At 37.7% G+C, this 19673-nt stretch overlaps 1 protein-coding gene across 1 annotated transcript; it reads left to right on the top strand.

The window, feature by feature from the left end:
- Positions 1–893: 893 nt before the first annotated feature.
- On the top strand, positions 894–19471 carry LOC127442516 (lipoprotein lipase-like). Its single transcript, XM_051700618.1, has 10 exons — positions 894–1053; positions 2001–2176; positions 4919–5098; positions 5305–5413; positions 7105–7338; positions 10265–10507; positions 10909–11029; positions 16753–16929; positions 18083–18190; positions 18309–19471. The coding sequence occupies exons 1-10, from the start codon at positions 963–965 to the stop codon at positions 18454–18456; spliced, it is 1587 nt and encodes a 528-aa protein (XP_051556578.1). The 5' UTR covers positions 894–962; the 3' UTR covers positions 18457–19471.
- Positions 19472–19673: the final 202 nt, after the last annotated feature.

The following is a 19673-nucleotide window of genomic DNA, read 5'->3' on the forward strand; positions in this document are numbered from 1 at the left end:
AACCAACCAAATAGTTAGGCCTAGTGCCACGAACATGTGCAAATAAGTGTACGTCACCCACACTATTTGCATAAACGAAGGCATTAATCACAAAAGGTATTTGAGGTTAAAAGAAGATAGACCAAGCTTTTGAACAAAATGAGCATGAAATGATTAGCAGGATACAAAACGATTGATAAATAAACAAACAAATATTATTTTTAAGCAAACAAAGCTTGACTATAAGATCTCAGTACCTCACGTGAAGGATTCCAAGTCAAATAATTAAAATAAAACAACAACAATAGAATAAATTCTAATAGGATCAGCCAAGAAGCAAATAAGATCCTACTGGTGAACTGAAATTTAAATAAAGTAATTAACTTTCTGTTTATCAAGTAGGATCTTATTTATCATTATAGCGAATTATATCAAGATATAGTTCAAATAAGACCTCGTTGTAGGCTACAGTCCTGAGGTTGAATTTATTGATGCTGAACATCAAAAAAAAAAAAAAAAGAAAATCTCACATTTTTAGCAATACAATCAGCAAAAATACCACACCTAAACATTTATATATCAGTAAATATCAGTCTGATTGAGGAGAAGTGCATTAAATACACGTAGTAAAGATTTCGCATAATGATTTAGCGTTATATCACACTGGCCACCGGAAGCACTTGAGGACCCATTCACACACACGCAGTTGTTTACGTTACGCTTGTGATTGACTGTTGGTTGAATGTAAATCGCGCGCTCATTTGATTTGCTAATAGTACCCTACTTCAAGCTTCATAGCCACGCCCCCACTCACTTTCAGCCAATCGCTGCAGAGCACAAGAAACCACACACATGTTTCAGTATAAATGAAAAAAACAGCAGCAGGTTCACAGAGACTTTCAGCGTGAGAATAAACACGGCGCGATTCCGTTGCTACTTTTCATTGGGAAAATTCACTTTAAACTATTTATTTATACTGTACTATGGGAAAAGAAAGTATCTATTTGCTGATGATCTTATTTTCTCTTATTTCGAGCGAACCTCTCTCCAACTCAACTAAAACACTGACTGCAAGTGAGTTTTGTATTTTAAAAATGTTTTGAGGAAATGTTTTTTTTTTTTATTATTATACATCTTTAATCGGTTTTAATTTTCGCTTTAAATCTTATTTGCATCTGTGGATATGGTTCAACAATGAATGTAGAATATCAGCAAAAACTATTATAAAAATTATCAGTATATGTGTAGTATAGCATTGTATATAATTTATAATAATTATTTAAATATATATATATATATAGTTTATTTATTAATATATATATATATATATATATATATTAATAAATAAAATATGTATATAATATAATATTAGTTGCAGTATTATTAGTAGTATTGATAAATGTATTACTTGTATGTACAATATATGTCTTGTAAATAAAATATTTGAATCATTACTAAATGTGTTTGTAAAAGCAAAACGTGGACTTCTGGTGGCTCAAATACTTTATTATAGATAGATTTTGGGGTGACCCATTTGTCTTTAACAGCTTATTTTTGCATTCATCTTATAAAGATGAAAGAAAAGCTATTATTTAGACCCATTTCAGTCTTAAACTTTGGGAACAGATATACGTGTGGAAGTGGAACTAACAAGCACAGGTCCAGGGTCAGCGTGGTTTTGTTTGTTATAATCTAGTTAATCAGGTCATTGTATAGAGATTTATTCTGGATCAGCAAGTAAATAAAGTTTAATCAATTCAGTTTTATTTGTAAAGCATTTTACATAGTACATGTTGTTCCATAGCAGAATAATGCTCTCCAAACCCTCAACGAGCAAGCCAAAGGCATCAAATAATATTATTGAAAAACAGTGTTTTGGTAAGATGAGAAACTTTAGGAAGAGCCAAGATCCGGCAGGGGGAGCCCATCCTCTTCTGACTGGCACACATGTAAACAAATGTCCATAATGATGGCCAGTATAAACAACTATATATCATATTAACAGGTATTGGCTCTTTCAGGTAACTCCACTGAGCAGACAGAGGGCTACAGTGACATTGAGTCAAAGTTCTCCATCAGAAGTGCAGAATTCCCAGATGAGGATCTGTGCTATCTTGTCCCAGGAATACAGGAGTCTTTTTTGGAATGTAACTTCAAAATTGATGCCCAAACCTTCCTTATCATCCATGGATGGTCGGTGAGTTCTGTATAATGTAATTTTGTTTCTTGCCAAGACGGGATATCCACAAATAGGAAAATTACAACCACGTGCGGAAATATTTATATCTGATGTCAATATTAATGTTTAAGATTGAAACATAGCATGGTACTCGCTGAAGGTTAAAGAGTAAATATTGAAGCATTAATATATTGTGTTTTTAGAGGCCGATGCCTAGACTGATATCTAGAGGGCAGGATTCTGATACACATGTATACTGTACACAAAACTGTTTAATTGAAATAAACATTTATTTTGCACAAATGTTCTCTCAAAACTTTAATAACAGAAAAAGGACACTGCATTAAAAACATTGTCGGTGGATTTCGGAACTGACACAAGGCCTGTTCTGTTATTTTTTTTGTTTAGTCTTGGTTTACGCTTTATTATGCATTCACTTTGCCATAGAATGAAAATTTGCCTTTGGCTAAAAATAATTAACAGACAAAAATGTAAAATACTGACACATTTAAACATAAACAGACATAGGTTCACATAAAGCATAAACAGATAAAACTTGAAAGTGACATAATAACATAAAACATCATGGATGAAACGATAACTCTACTTCAGACAATCAGCGAATCAATTTTTAATCAGTCTATCACACATTGTCTAGTCAGATATATCTTGCCGAAACACAAATCTCCAGTGATGTAATCAAAACTTGATTCAGTCATGGACAGTGGTTTCACGTGTTTAAAATGAGTTTTCTTAACTTAAAATTACTATGTAATCTCAACACAAACACTTTGTGTAGAAAGAACCTAGTTGAATTGGGTAAACCCAACAAAATTAGACGGGTCAATTAGAGGTCGACCGATGGTGGATTTTTCCGATAACGATAACTAAGGTTTTGGGAAGAGGCAGATAACCGATTAATCGGCCGATAGTTAAAAGATAAAATAAAATCATAGTCTTTCCTTACTGTGATGGGTACAGACATTAAGGCTACAAGAGTCTAAAATCCCAATAATAACCGGAAAAAATAAAGATTTGGTGCATAACGCAGGAGTTTTAACTATAAATAAGCCTGAAACGCATCGGGGACTCTCATTTTGAAATGACGAAGACTTGGTTCCATTACAGTGCTCTATAATTAAGTATTTACCAAATTAAGCTTTTTATAGTCTATATACTCACCAGATGAAGGGTTTTGTGTATATGCATTTATACAGGTATTTCACTAGGTAAGGTTTAATGAGGAATAAAGTTTATTCACAAGAAATTAAGTTATGTACGCGATGTAGGCCTATGTGCTGATGGGGCACGTTTCTATATAGTCTCATTTTTCTTTGCATGCCCTCGCTTCAATTTAGAACACGATTATCTAATCAAATAAAATATGCTTTAAAGTGAGGGTAAAAATATGCATGAAAATTGTCAATGATGAAAGATTTAGATACAGCTAGATACAGATATTTGCATAGATTTTTCTGATAACCAGTAGCTCCAGAAAGCAACTATCAGCATCGATTGGTCTACCTCTAGTGTCAATGTAACTCAAATAAGTCTCTTTAATTTCATTTTGTTCTAACCAGTGAAGGTGAACATTAGCATGCAAATTACATGCTGGTTGGAAGCTCTAAAGTATAGTAACTATGTTATGGTGGCACAGCATTTGCTCAAAGAAGCGAGCAATCAATTTCATGTGCAGCATCTACTTGTCCTCATCGTTAGCTCAAGATCCACTCTTCACCGTAATGGTAACCCCCAAAACATCACAGAAACTTTTCTAGGGGCCGTTTACACGACAACGTTTTCAACTAAAAACAGAAACATTTTTATGCATTTTGGCTGTTCGTTTACACGACAACGGCGTTTTGGGGTCTGAAAACGCAAACTTTTGAAAATGGGTTTCAAAGTGCATGTTTTTGAAAACGATGCCATTATCGTCTCCGTGTAAACATACAAAAACGATGTGAAATTTGTGAAAAGGATGATGTCATGCGCACGCGTATTACGTGTTCAGTCTATAGGCATGCGCACGAGTACTTCAAAACAACGCGCGAGACATTCAAAACTACAATGGCGGACTACAGGACTGTGTTTGTGCTGCTCGAGGTTTTGAGTTTATTGATTCTTCTCCAGCAAAGTAATTGTAGTAATGAAGCAACCTCATCATCCGTCCAGACAAAACTGTTCGATACTTTCGCCATATTCACCGCTCTGTGGAAGAATGCTTATGTGCGCAGGCGCGTAGTGTTTTTTTACAAAGTGACATCGCCAACTACTGGCTTGGCATGCATAATACAGCCTTTTTAGTCGTTTTCGCGGATCCGTGTGAACGGGGATCGTTTTGAGAGCGTTATCGTCTGTACACGAAACTTTTCAAAAACGTTATACATCATTGTCATGTAAACGTACCCTAAATCTCAACATAACAAAACATTGAACACCAACAATCATCCCCTTTATATTCATCGTGCATGACAACACATGAAATAACACTTAATTTGAACATCTACTCTTTCTGTTGGTCCCATGCTAGGAAATGGAAATCCCCTACCCATTTTCATCAATGCTACATCAACACCACAAAAAGTATTCATGTAGTCCCAACTCAAATGGATTAAGTAAACTTCCATTTTACAAATTTGAATGAATAGAATGCAGTGAAATCAAGTTGTGACTAAATGTTCTAGAAAGTAAATTTGAACAAGCAGCAAAAATCCTTTTCTGAGTGTGACAGATATACTGAATCTATAAAATCACCTCTAGGTTGCAGGTCTGTTTGAAAGCTGGATCTACAAGCTCGTGACTGCCCTGTTGGAGCGTGAACCCAGCGCTAATGTCATTGTGGTTGACTGGCTGGATCGGGCGAACAAACACTATCCCACATCAGCAGAAAACACCAGACTGGTGGGGGCAGATGTAGCCAAATTTGTCAATTGGTTGGAGGTGTGTAAAGAAAGCCATTGTTTACACTGTTAATTTTACTGGCCTAACATTTTATTAAAGAAATAGTATACCCTAAAATGAATATTCCTTTAACAACAGTTTTAAGTTTCAGTCTGGACCCAATTGAATGTTGAACTAATTTTTGTCTCTATTGCCATTACTCTAATGGTTGTTGTGTTTGTTTACTTGTTTGTTTTGTTGTAAAGGAGTTGGATTACCCGCTAGACAAGGTGCATCTGTTAGGCTATAGTCTTGGTGCACATGTAGCAGGCGTGGCAGGAAACCTCACAAACAACAAAGTGAACAGAATTACAGGTGGGAAGCTCTTTTAAGGTGAAGTGTGTAATTTCTGCGCTACTAGTGGCACCAAACAGAATTAAAAATATTAAGTATATTTTCAAACAACTTTAGCCAATTCACCTTAGACTCATCATGCCTTTTCACACTCTCTGATTCCCTATGAACAAATAGGCCATACTAAATAAAACAAGACCACTATATTATATAGACACTGTTTCTGACCATTTCGGTGCCCTAAGCAGGATCGCTGTTGTTAATGGTGCGAGACGGCAGTGTATTAACGACTTGCGCGGCAATCTCGTTATTGGCTTTCTCGTTTGCCAGAGTGATCTCATAATTTCTGGTGGTGGTGGTGGTGGTGTGTTTGTGTGTGTCCTCCACCTTGTAAATGCGACGCCAATGTTCACTCTGGTTTTACTCCGTTCTCTGTCTCTGTGTCATTTAGCAAGTCTTCGAATTTTGCCGAAGCTAGATTTATTTTCCTGTGTACACGTCTGCCATGGTTGTTCATATTCCCCCAGCTGAACAAGTAGCCAGGCCCCAAACTCAGGCTATAGAGCGTAACAGTCTGGTTCCGGAAGTAAAAATCCCATTCATTTATCCCATAGATGAATTTATTTTCAATGATAACTTATAAACATATAAAAACAGACCTACCGTGAGCTACGATGTTGTTCATTGATGGAATATGCTTCCTTTAAAGCCATCCGCCCATGTTACTTCAACTTCATTGATAAGTACACTTAAAAATAATGTTTGATGGAATTCATGGTAAACAACTACATTACCCACGGTACAGCAGAGAAAGATCCACCAATCAGAGAACCACAGCCAACGAAACTCGCAAAAACGTGCCTCAGAGCGACCACCCACTCCCATGACGCACTTTGAATTACATAATCGAGTAGGTCTCCCTCCTGTATATCTCTGATTTCCGCCTATAATTGTTTTCGGCCATTTTGAATTTTTGGAAAAACCTACTTTTTCGAACTCCAGACCGTTAGTCCGATCAGCATGCAGTTTGGTATACATCTACAGACCCTCCTGATAAAAATGTATCAAAAGAATTTCAAAACGTCAAATTGTTCCGAAGTTATTAAAGATACAATTCCTTCAGTTTAACGCGATTTGAGTAATTGATCAATATCTAATCATCGCAAACTGCAAATGCTAACCAAACTCGTCAAAATTGCACATAGTCAACAGGATGTTTAGAAGATGTCAATAAAGTTCCAGACAATTCCTCCCCTAGGGGGCACTACAACTAAAAAAAAATTGTCATAACTTTGCAGCCGTTTGAGCGACAAAGTTCTAAAGAAATATGCATCTTCTTAGGTTCAAATGCTAACATATTCTTAAATGATTAAACAAATTAATAATAATGTAAGATGCTTGCAGATAGCATTACTTTGAAGAATTTGAGTTCATATTGAGATCTTTGACTTTGGTATCTTGGCAAATCTGAGCACAGTATGAGATGTTGTTGAGATCACTTCTGAAACTCTAGAGGGAACACATTTGAGATTACTGGGGTCTTTTTCTCAGGTAACTTCAGCTAAAGTCTCCATTTGCTCTCTGTGTATTCTCACTGGTGTTTAGGTGAAACAACTGAGATTCTAAAGTTACTGTTCTTTCCTACTGAGTTGTGATTTCCTACAAATTTGCTAAATGTTGTTTGGTTTCATGCTATTCCCCTTGTGTTGTAGGTCTTGACCCAGCAGGACCCAGATTTGAGAATGCCGACAGTCTTAGGCGTCTGTCACCTGACGATGCAACCTTTGTTGATGTCTTGCACACGAACACCAGAGGAACGCCAGACCTCAGCATCGGGATCCAGAGGCCAGTGGGCCACGTGGACATTTATCCCAATGGTGGAACTTTCCAACCTGGCTGTAGCATTCAACATACCATGAAGCTCATTGCCACCTATGGCATCTACAGTATGTGACTGTCATCACTTTGCATGCTTTAGTTTAACAGTAGCAGCGATAGACACAAGTCGCTGGAGGATGCCAAGTTGCTGGACCGTTGGTTTATAGTAGCTATGGGGTCTAATAGAATCACGCTACTATACCTACATTTTTGCAAAAAAAAAAAAAAATGTACATAGCTTGTTGTACGTATCGCAGCAGTTTCCTGGTGAAACAAACACCAGAGGCGCTAAAACAACAATGACTTTTATTCACTTTCATACAAATCATGAGTAAAACGGCAGATTATAAGTGCATAAACACATACGTTTCGCCCTGTTTCTTGTATATTTTGGCTTTGCTGTATGCAATGCATAATTTAAATTCATTTAAACCGACTGATCTCAGTTCAGGAGACTCTGTGCTGTCAGTAAAGGGTTAAACGTTCGACGCGCAGAGTCGTGACAAAACAACATGGTGCCGACCACAGCAGAGTTTGTCTTTGGGAGAAACGCCAACAAAACTACATCTGGTAAGAAACCTTATTAAGTTTTTACTTTGAAACCTGTTTGAGTCAAAAGATTAGAGTCTCTAGTTTCATCCTTTAGTGCATATTTTCCTTAATTCTATATTTACTGTGCATTTTCACACTGAGAATCAAAAGCTAGACAATTTTGCTTTCAGAGGCTTTAAATGGAGTAAGGATGAAAATAAGGTGCATTTCGAACTGTTCTGAGACCAGTGCAGACAGACAACTCATTCACTAAATAGGGAGCAAGGGAGCCTCCTATAGCTCTCTACGCAGTGCATTCAATCCAAACTTCCTATCAAAAGTTCAGTTTAAGGCTGCACATGACCACTCAACATGTTTGTCAGACATGAGACAATGGTAATCAGTACATAGATTCAGAATTTATAATGTATAATTTTATTTTAACATGGTTACCAGTGATTGGATGATGCTGGCCATTAATTTAAATTCAGAATTAATGATGCTAAGTTCTGACGCACAACAACTTTTGGGCCAGTTTCTATGTAAAATCCCAGGCCGATTTCTCTTCCCAGTCCACCCCTGAGTGCAGCTTTTGGTTTACTTCACTCCAGTTGGTAGTTGCAGCATCGCATCTCTGCTCATTTAAATGTTAAACTGACTGACGAGAGGAAGAATTACACCGATCACAGATGCACTCTAAACTTTCCAAACAGCTTCAGCTGATGTAGATCGCAAAGTATGAGGGAATTATAATGCAAAAATACAAAATAAGTAAATACAGAAGCACTCTCGTTGCGGAATAAGTGGAGCCGGAGCTGCTGCTCTGCTGAAGCAAAACTTGCGTGTCGAGCGTCTTTAAAGGAAACACCCCGGCGTTACATCTTTAATGCAGTTATATTTAATGCGTTATTGCTTTATTTTAATTTTATTTATTTATTTATTTTAATCCTCTTTTCTCCCAATTTGGAATGCCCAATTCCCACTACTTATTTGGTCCTCGTGGTGGAGCGGTTACTCGCCTCGATACGGAAGTCTCAGTTGCCTCCGCTTCTGAGACCGTCAATCCGCGCATCTCATCATGTGACTCGTTGTGCATAACACCGCGGAGGCTCACAGCATATGGAGGCTCATGCTACTCTCCGCGATCCACGCACAACTCACCACGCGCCCCATTGTGAGCGAGAACCACTAATCGCAACCGCGAGGAGGTTACCCCATGTGACTCTACCCTCCCTAGCAACTGGGCCAATTTGGTTGCTTAGGAGACCTGGCTGGAGTCACTCAGCACGCCCTGGATTCAAACTCGCGACTCCAGTGTTGGTAGTCAGCGTCAGTACTCGCTGAGCTACCCAGGCCCCAGCATTATTGCTTTATTAAAGTTCAAATAATAAGGAAGCAGGTCATGTTAATAACTACAAACTCCGAAACTGGCATTTCTCTGTGCGGACAGCACCTCTTCTATGAGTTGTGCGAAGTGTGCCAACCTAAGGGGGAGAGATTGAAACTGCACCCGGCTGATGCACACTCTGTCACGGGACGCTCGTCCCTCGAGCGCACACGCTTAATGCAGCTAGATTATAACATGATGACTTGCAACTTATTGAATCATAATATATGTCATCGTGCATTTCTTATTGTGAAGAAAATTGGCAATACGCAGCTTTATTAATAAGAGAGAGTTTTTTTTTTTTTGTGAGTTAAAGATGGATTGAAGTGAACAGAAAGGTGAGAGAGGGTAGTCTTCACCCCATTACACACGGTGACAAAATACGTTTTTTATTTGTTTTTGTTTTGGCTTGTTTTCCAATATAAATATCTAAAACTCCTTTAAAACAACGTACATTTACTTTAGCAGCTATACTGCAGAAGAAAACATTTATCTGAGAATGTTGAATATTATATTAAAAATACAAATATTTTAAAATATCTAAAAATCCTTTTAAAATTCACCTGAGAAGCAGCATATCAGATATTTAGAACAGATCTTGAATACAAGTATATTTTGTCTTTACTGCACTCGCAGAAGTGTAACCAAGTATACATTTTCAAGTAAAAGTATCTTGTTTAAAGGATTTTTAGACAGTTTTACATGGAAAATAAAACAAAAACACTTGATAACAATAGGATTTTTTGTAGTGTATTTTTTACAGAATTAAACTTAAAGTACTTTTTTCTTTTAATTCAGTGAACGTCAATTAGAGGTATTTTTAAAAGATTTACTTGTTAGTAAGCACGTTTAATACAACCTTTAAAGTCGGGGCAGAAGCTGAATAGTTGTTTAATAGCTAATGATTAATCGTTGTAATAATCGCTGAATAATCATTCGATTAGTCGATTATCAAAATAATCATTAGTTGCAGCCCTATTATGTAGTGTATTATTGTTCTCTACCTTCAGTTTAAACTCTCAGCCTGTGGTGTAAAGAAAGATCTGTTTCTGACCTCTCACTTTGCCCCTTATCAGACATGGACCAGATTGTGAAATGCTCTCACGAGCGCTCCGTGCACCTGTTCATCGACTCACTGTTAAACCCAGCTCAGCAAAGCTGGGCGTACCGCTGCAGCACCAAAAATGCCTTCAACAAAGGTCTGTGCCTGAGCTGTCGCAAGAACCGCTGCAACAAACTCGGCTACAATGTCAACAAGATCCGCACCACCAGGAACGCAAAAATGTACCTCAAAACCAGAGAGATGATGCCATTCAAGGGTGAGCTTTGCCTTGAAACCTGAAATCACATTTGACCCCATATACAAATTCCTGATTCATTAGTGCACTTTATTCCAAAGAATTTTTATTTATTTTTTTGTCTTTGCTATATTTTTGAATATATAGCAACTTTCCTTTTCCCAACTAATAAAATCCAAGTCCCACCCTACATTTTTTTTTTCGTTGAATCCTGTTTCACTTGGAAATTTGTCACTTTATGGAGGTAAACTAGGTTGCAAATAGTGTTTCATGTTTACTTTAATTTATTTGTTTTCAGAATTGTACTGTTGAATTGAATGCATTACTTACAGATATGTTTGACTGCTGCTCATAATGACTGGTAAAAAGCAATTCAACAGCTTCTGATAATTTTTATGTTAATCTCCCTCATTCACTTACAGTGTTTCATTACCAGATTAAGCTTCATGTTTTTAGCGATAAAAACATGACTATGTTGGAACAGCCAATGAAAGTGACGCTGTTTGGCACGACTGACGAAAGGGATGACATCTCTGTCATTGTGTGAGTATTTTTAATGAAGTTACAAACGTAAATTCTGGATTAGCTGGTTACATTTACATTTAGTCATTTAGCAGATTCTTTTATCCAAATGACTTACAAATGAGGAACAAACCAAGCAATTTGTCATACAAAAGTCAACACTATCTTCAATATCACACTGCCAAGTTCTCACAGTGGCTGGAGTAGTAAAGATGCTAGTGCAGAATAAAGAGACAAAGGTTTTTTTATTTTTATTTTTTTTAAAGTAAGTGAATTTAGTGTTGATTGGTTAAGTGCTCGCAAAACAGATGTGTTTTCAGCTGTTTCTTGAATGCTAAGATGGTATCAGCTGATCGTGTGGAGGTTGGAAGCTCAATCCACCACAGAGGTGGGACAAAGTCATTGATTTGCAAGTCACAAGTAAGTCCAAAGTCTTTGCATTCAAGTCCCAAGTAAAGTCCCAAGTCAAGACAGGCAAGTCCCAAGTCAAGTCCCAAGTCAAGACAGGCAAGTTCAAGTCAAGTCCCAAGTCCTCAAATTTAAGCATCAAGTCTTAAATGAGTTAATTAGTGCTCTTTGCCCAAATTAGTGTCTGAGTATTAATTACTATAGTAATTACACCCTCCACAGTATCAGCACGTTTTAGCCCAATGTGTGGACCCACCATAGGCAAAATTTTCTACTAATGTTAAATTAACGATCTGGAACGATTTATCCGTGACACCATCTGACCAGCTTAAATACGGGACAAATCACGTCCCGTCACGTATTGATTCGATACGGGACGCATCATTTCATCTTTAAATACAGGACGAGTCCGTATTTTACGGGACGGGTGGTAACTCTTCCTTCGTTGGTCCACAGTGCCTTCGATATTGTATTCTTTAAATCCAAATCAAATTACCTTTGGTATTATTTTGGCTGTGCCATCCTCGAATGTGCAGCCTTCAAACTTGGTCCTACTCTCGTGGAAGTTGTTTGGATGGTTCTCTGATTGGTTGAATGTGGAGCATGGAAATGCATATTTGAAAATCAAACAAATTGTTTATTGGGGAAATAAATAATTGATTTGCTACACATTTTTAAATGATCTTAGGTTTTAGAAGGTATAAAGTCTTTCCAAGTCAGAGCGCTCAAGTCCAAGTCAAGTCACTAGTCATTGTTGTCAAAGTCTAAGTCAAGTTGTAAGTCATCAAATTTGTGATGCGAGTCCAAGTCATGTGACTCAAGTCCACAACCCTGCCTCTTTGCGACGAGACCACCAGGCACCGCTCGTTCATTGACCGCAGAGAATGAGTTGGGACATAGACCTGGAGGAGTCAATTGAAGGAATAGGAAGCTGTTCCATTAGCTGTCCTGAAGGCCAGAGTCAAAGCCTTGAATTTGATGCAGGCAGCTACTGGCAGCCAGTGGAGTGAAATTAAGAGTGGGGTGACGTGTGCCCTCTTTGGCTGATTGAAGTCCAGACATGCTGCAGCATTCTGGATCATCTTCAGTGGCTTAATCATGATAGCTGGGAGACTGGCCAACAGATCATTACAGTAGTCTAGCCTTGAAATGACCAGAGCTTGGATCAGGAGCTGTGTAGAATATTCAGACAGGAAAGGTCTGACTTTCCTGATGTTGTAAAGCTTGATCCTGCAAGACCGGGCAGTTGATGAGATGTTTGCAATGAAGTTAAGCTGGTCATCCTCCAATACCACTCCCAGGTTCCGGGCTGTTATGGTTGGCATTAGCGTTGTTCAGCCAAGATGAATAGAGAGGTTGTGGTCAACAGACGGGTTGGCTGGGATCACGAGGAGTTCTGTCTTGGCAAGGTTGAGCTGAAGGTGACGTTCCTTCATCCAGGCCGAGATCTCAGAGAGGCAGGCAGAGATATGAGTTGAGACAGTGTGGTAGTCAGGCTGGAGCTGCGTTTCATCTGCATAGCAGTGGTAGGAGAAACCATGTGCCTTAATGATAGGTCCGAGTGATGAAATATTCAGTTGTGGTCAAAAGTTTGCATAACCTTGGAGAATTGGAAATATATGTACCATTTTTAAAGAAAACATGAGTGAGCAGGCAAAACAGATTTCTTTTATTTCTTATGGGATTCATATTCAACTGTAGGTTATAACAGAATGGCACAAACATAAAACAAAACATGACAACAAAGAAAAAAATGTAATGACCCCTGTTCAAAAGTCTGCATACCCTTAGTTCTTAATACTGTGTATTGCCCCCTTTAGTGTCAATGACAGCATGCAGTCTTTGGTAATAGTTGTCTATGAGGCCCCAAATTCTTGCAGGTGGTATAGCTGCCCATTCGCCTGCCAAAATGCCTCCAGGTCATTCAAAGTCTTTGGTCGTCTTGCATGAACCGCATGTTTGAGATCTCCCCAGAGTGGCTCGATGATATTAAGGTCAGGAGACTGTGATGGCCACTCCAGAACCGTCACCTTTTTCTGCTATAACCACTGGAGGGTCAACTTGGCCTTGTGCTTAGGGTCACTGTCATGCTGGAAAGTCCAAGAGCGTCCCATGCGCAGCTTTTGTGCAGAAGAATGCAAATTGTCTGCCAGTATTTTCTGATAACATGCTGCATTCATTTTGCCATCAATTTTCACAAGATTCCCCGTGCCTTTAGAGCTCACACACCCCCAAAACATCAGTGAGCCACCACCATGCTTCACAGTGGGGATGGTATTCTTTTCACTATAGGCCTTGTTGACCCCTCTCCAAACATAGCGCTTATGGTTGTGACCATAAAGCTCTATTTTGGTCTCGTCACTCCAAATTACTGTGTGCCAGAAGCTGTGAGGCGTGTCAAGGTGTTGTCGGGCATATTGTAACCGGGCTTTTTTGTGGCATTGTCGCAGTAAAGGCTTCTTTCTGGCAACTCGACCATGCAGCTCATTTTTGTTCAAGTATTGTCGTATTGTGCTCCTTGAAACAACCACACTGTCTTTTTCCAGAGCAACCTGTATTTCTCCTGAGGTTACCTGTGGGTTTTTCTTTGTATCCTGAACAATTCTTCTGGCAGTTGTGGCTGAAATCTTTCTTGGTCTACCTGACCTCGGCTTGATATCAAGAGATCCCTGAATTTTCCACTTCTTAATAAGTGATTGAACAGTACTGACTGGCATTTTCAAGGCTTTAGATATCTTTTTATATCCTGTTCCATCTTTATAAAGTTCCATTACCTTGTTACGCAGGTCTTTTGACAGTTCTTTTCTGCTCCCCATGGCTCAGTATCTAGCCTGCTCAGTGCATCCACATGAGAGCCACAAACTCATTGACTATTTATACACAGACACTAATTGCAATTTAAAAAGCCACAGGTGTGGGAAATTAACATTTAATTGCCATTTAAACCTGTGTGTGTCACATTTTGTGTCTGTAACAAGACCAAACATTCAAGGGTATGTAAACTTTTGATCAGGGCCATTTGGGTGATTTCTGTTATCATTATGATTTAAAAAGGAGCCAAACAACTATGTGATAATAAATGGCTTCATATGATCACTATCCTTAAATAAAAGACAGCTTTTTTGCATGATCAGTCATATTTTCTAAATCAGTGCCAAAATTTCACAATTTCTGCCAGGGTATGCAAGCTTTTGAGCACAACTGTAGATAGAGAAAAGGAGGGGTCCAAGCTAGTTTATCTAGGCCTGCCAATCACATCCCAAGGATATAGTATAAGCAGCTGATTCCCTCGCATCGGTGATGATTCTTCTGGCATCCCGCCACTTCCCTATCTCCTCCTTTATATTTTATAATGCCTATACCATTTATTATTCAAAATTGTCTGTTTTTCTTGCTTTAGTCAGATTGCACTGGGTTGGGAGAAGGGGTCTCAGAGCTCAAGCCCAGCACCGTGCTCGAGCCCCACCATTATGGACAGCACGCCAAATCTGTTTAGCTTAATGCGTTCCTTGACATTAGTGGCTAGTGGTGTCCCAAACTCATTAGCCACTCATCATTTTCACAAGCCAAATATTGATAAAGGTAACTGGAGAATTTAACTGCATGCATTTAAGACATTTTATTTGAACAAGAATTATATTAAAGGGACACAGGCCTAATGATTTAAGTCATCACTTGGAATATCTGACAGCAAACATGGCCAGTTAGTATACGAGGAAATCTTTTTCAATTAGTCCATGATTCATTAAAGTTCAGACTTTATATCCCTTCATTCAAATTTGTACAGGATTTGCCCCTGTGAAAGTTTACCATTTGTTCTTCCATTGTTTAGCAGTGCCATTTGTAATAATAAGGCCATAACCACAGGTAAGGCCATTGATTACTTCTCATTTCTGTGGTTAGGTCAATGTAGATAGTCTTTCTAAAAATAAACTATAGTATTTGTTATGAAAAACACTAAAAATCGAAAAGTTTTTAGTATGGATCTATAACATTTATGTCATTATACCAGTTAGTGTTACTACAGTAAAAAAACATGATACATTTTAGTCAGTGTGATGACGTGTAGATTAAAAGGTCTTGTAATGTATGTTGTTACATACCATCGTGTTGTTTCCCCCTTTTCCTCGTTGAGGCTGTTTAGTCTAATAGGCTGCATATGTTTGTGATCTGCGCCGCAGTACAGAGGGAAGCCTGGTCGAAAACAGGCATGTGATCAGTTCTGCGCTATCCTATATCTGGAGCAAGCATAACGAGGGAAGCCCGGTTTATGTGCATGCTCCATAGATAGGATTGCGCACAGTGCGGTTCACTCGGGCGAGTCCGTCTGTTATGGCTCGCGCCACACTCGTGCAAAAACCAGACTTCAATCGTGCTTGCATTTCAGACTAAAAGAATATTTAGTGTTTAAAGTAGTGAACGCAAGATGTATATAATTGAATTTGCTTTGGTGGCCCGACATTCACAGAAATTTCAATGCAGGAAAAGCCCTGAAAACGTCACCCGCTAAAGTGGCTAGTAAGAGTAATGGAGTGACCCGCCACTGCCAGTTTCTACCCTCATTTGGCAGGTGGGCGGGTGTTAATGTCAAGCCCTGGTTCCAGAACTATATGAACCAGTGAACTTGTAAAAGGACATCAATTATTAAGAAATAATGTTAATAAAGAAATCATAAATAAAGAAATGTAAATGTACTGTTTTAATACACTAAAACGTGAATTAATCTAACATTAAGGTAATAGCTAGCCCAACACGGAATATAGACAATTTCTGCACCGATTTGTGTGGAAAAAATGTGCGGAATTCAGTTAATTTATTTACATGTTTTATAGCAGTAGTTCTAAACTGGTTTTGCTTTATGACCCAGATTTTACATCGATTAGACATCAACTGGCTACCCAACAAAGAACCAAAATTGATTATCATATAAAAGTTAACAAAAATCTCCATAAAATTGAAATGTATTAATATATTTATTAATGGTCATTTATTAATATTACCATAACAAATGTTTAGAAAAACTCTTGTCTTTATACGATACGATGCTACTTTATTTATCCCCGGAGGGAAATTGAGGAGTTACAGCAGCAGAGACATAGATACCACAAAACAGAACAATAGCAATACAGTAAATGCAACATATATATATATATATATATATATATATACACATTCACACATACATATATACACATACATGCATATACATACACTTATTAAATAAATAAATAATCAATCAAGTTATAGTTTCAGTGTTTGGTTCCTAAAATGTGTTTTCTTAAATTTCAATGGTTTTGTGTTCTTGGGAGCCAGTTTGTCTTATTTTCTCCTCCTAGGCCCATTATGATCACCAACAGCACCATATCCTTCTTGGTGACGTCCGACAGGGACATCGGAGAGCTGCTGATGTTGAAGATCAAGTGGGAGAAGGACTCGTATCTGTCTGGCTTCTTCAGCACCAATCAATTCATGATTCGCAGAATGAGATTAAAATCAGGAGAAACTCAAGCTAAGTGAGTCATTTCAGGTCCATAGAGCACACTGTTTCACTCATGTTAGTTGCTATTAGCTAATTACAATAGAGTCATAGCTGCCTTACAGTGACAGTTCACCCAAAAATTGGAATTCTGTCATCATTTACTCACCCTCATGACCTGTATAACTTTCTTGTCTTATAGTATTCCCTAACAGCAACTTTAGTCCTTCACTATTATAGTACAGGAAGAGTTAACAAATATAAAAAATATATTAAAGCAACAACATAACCTATACTAAGCTACTGAAAGAGGTTTTTCCTGTAATCTCAGAACATCTTAATATTATTTTATTCAATTTAGGGCATGTCCTCAGGACTTTTAAGTTGGCAGTTATCTAACTGCCTATCATGATGCCACAGCTTGATCCTGGAGAGTTGGCTAATTTTAGACCGATCTCTAATCTCCCCTTTATGTCTAAAATAGTAGAAAAGGTAGTGTCCTCACAACTATATGAATGTTTTACAGCGAAATGGTATCTGTGAAGAATTTCGTCAGGATTTAGGCCCGATCGTAGTACAGAGACTGTACTTATAAGAGTTAGAAATTACTTGCTATTATCATCTGACCATGGCTGCATCTCTCTTCTAGTGTTTTTAGATCTTATTGCTGCCTTCGACACGATAGAGCACAACATTCTCTTGGATCGGCTTGAGAATTATGTTGTCATTTGTGGACAGGCATTAGCATTGTTTAGGTCCTATTTATCTGCCTGCTACCACTTTTTTTATTTATTTATTTTTTTTTTTAAATGAGAAATTTTCAGATCAAGTAGAAGTAAAGTATGGAGTGCCGCAGGGCTCAGTATTAGGTCCTCTGCTTTTCTCCTTTTATATGCTTCTCCTGGGAGACATTATCAGGAACCTTGGAATTATTTTTTTGTTGTAGTATTGTGAACTTGTATTCGAATTTGTATAGGGAAAAGATTGTTGACCAACAGAAAATCTAAACATCAAAGGTGTAATGCAAATGAAATTTGAGAAGGGATTTCAAATCTAGTGTGACCGCCACTTTAAGAACGTTTCTGTTTCTAGAAACTAGACGGTGTCTATGACATCTTTAAATATTTCCTTAAAACCTTTATCTGTCAAAGACTGTGTATTAACATCTCTAGTTTTCTCTGTTATTCCAGGGTAATATTCAGACCAAAAGAGGGAGAATTTGGTTTCCTCGTGCAGGGTGGAGAACCCGTTATCTTCGTGAAGTCCAGTGAAACCCTGCAGAGCAGGAGAGAGGAGAGGTAAGGATAGGTTTGTTTTGGGTTTTACTCACTATTAAAAAATAAGTTAATTTGAGTCAAATATCAGTTCTTCGTACACAATACTCCCTGAGTCTCTTTCTGTTTGCTGTATTTTCAGGCAGCACAGATTGAAGCATCATGGAAGTTTCTTTAAGGGTGTGAATGAAGCATCAGCTGATATGAGTAAAGAGCTGCTGTTACAGAATTTTACTGTATCGACAGAGGTCATGCTACAAACCACAACAATGCCAAACACAACTTCATGAATCTCATGAAAACATATTCAGGTCATATTGCACCCTAAAGTTATATTTTGCATAAAGAAGTGGAAGCCTATTTTTGTGACATTATTTTCATTTAAAATTTAAATATGAAAATTATATATATGCAAGTATAATTTGCAAAATATAATTTCTTATGATTTAGACATGTTCTTGACAGGTTTCATGAGATTCACCCAAAAAATACACTGGTGTAAAAAGTGGTAACCTCCAGTTGTTACCTAAAGTAGCTATTTCAACCTGATCTTACCCTTAAAATGAGTTATGTTGGAGTAATCTAATGTATTAAGGTTGATTCAGTGATGTTAAATAATAATTTTGACTCGGATAAAACCAGTTAATTTAGATGTTAACACATAAAGGACATTTTTAGGTGAACATTTCTTTCAGTGTAGAGGAAGTCAAATAATGGCCTTTAAATATACTGTATATTGTGAATTTTTTTTCTGCATAAATCGAACTTTATGGATTCATTAGACTAGAGCATAGTGTATATTTTGTAAGCATAAATACGACTGTGTGCAGCGTCTTATCCGATTTTCGTGAGAGAGCGCTAATTCTAAGTGCAATTTTCGTGCCAGCGCAAGTGGGCATGGGTGGGAGTGTTTGTGCTACTGTGAGTGTAGGCGTGAAATTGTGGGTTTATTGTATGTAAACGAAGTGGCGCAAAGCGCAATTTGCTATTTTCCTAAGAATTTGGTCGTTGCGCTACAATGTTTCAATACCACCTCTTAACGGCGCAAAATCCAAATTCAGTTCCTGCATTTGCAGTTTGGAGATTCCACCAGCAGGTGGATCACAAGACATAAATAATACATACATTATCTGTAATTTAACGGAGCCTACATCCATATCCTGAGCCATATTTTAAGTGTGTTTAAAGTATTTATGTAACATGCTGTATGCTTCTGAAATGTATATAGGGTTGATCGTAATAACCGAATGTGTTTCTGTAAATGTATCTCAATAAATTCATGTTACTTTAAACAGCTTAAATGGATAAATGTTCATTATAAAACAACTACTGGGTTTATTTCAGTGAACTCCTCTTACTTTTAGATCATCAAACATGTCTGACGGTTGATTGTTTATTTCTGAAAGTCTTATCGGTTTGATCTGAAATTTAGCACATTGTTAAAGGAATGCAGTTAGACAACCGTTTACCTATAGCTGTTTATATTCCTTTAGACAGGAAGATATCT

Source organism: Myxocyprinus asiaticus, chromosome 6 (genome assembly GCF_019703515.2).
Source record: "Myxocyprinus asiaticus isolate MX2 ecotype Aquarium Trade chromosome 6, UBuf_Myxa_2, whole genome shotgun sequence".
In the NCBI taxonomy this organism is placed as follows: Eukaryota; Metazoa; Chordata; class Actinopteri; order Cypriniformes; family Catostomidae; genus Myxocyprinus; species Myxocyprinus asiaticus.

Coding starts and splice junctions, on each gene's coding strand:
- LOC127442516 (XM_051700618.1), top strand. CDS start 963: ATGGGAAAAGAAAGTATCTATTTGCTGATGATCTTATTTTCTCTTATT. Junction 2,177..4,918: donor TTATCATCCATGGATGGTCG/GTGAGTTCTGTA, acceptor AATCACCTCTAG/GTTGCAGGTCTGTTTGAAAG. Junction 10,508..10,908: donor AGAGATGATGCCATTCAAGG/GTGAGCTTTGCC, acceptor ATTCACTTACAG/TGTTTCATTACCAGATTAAG.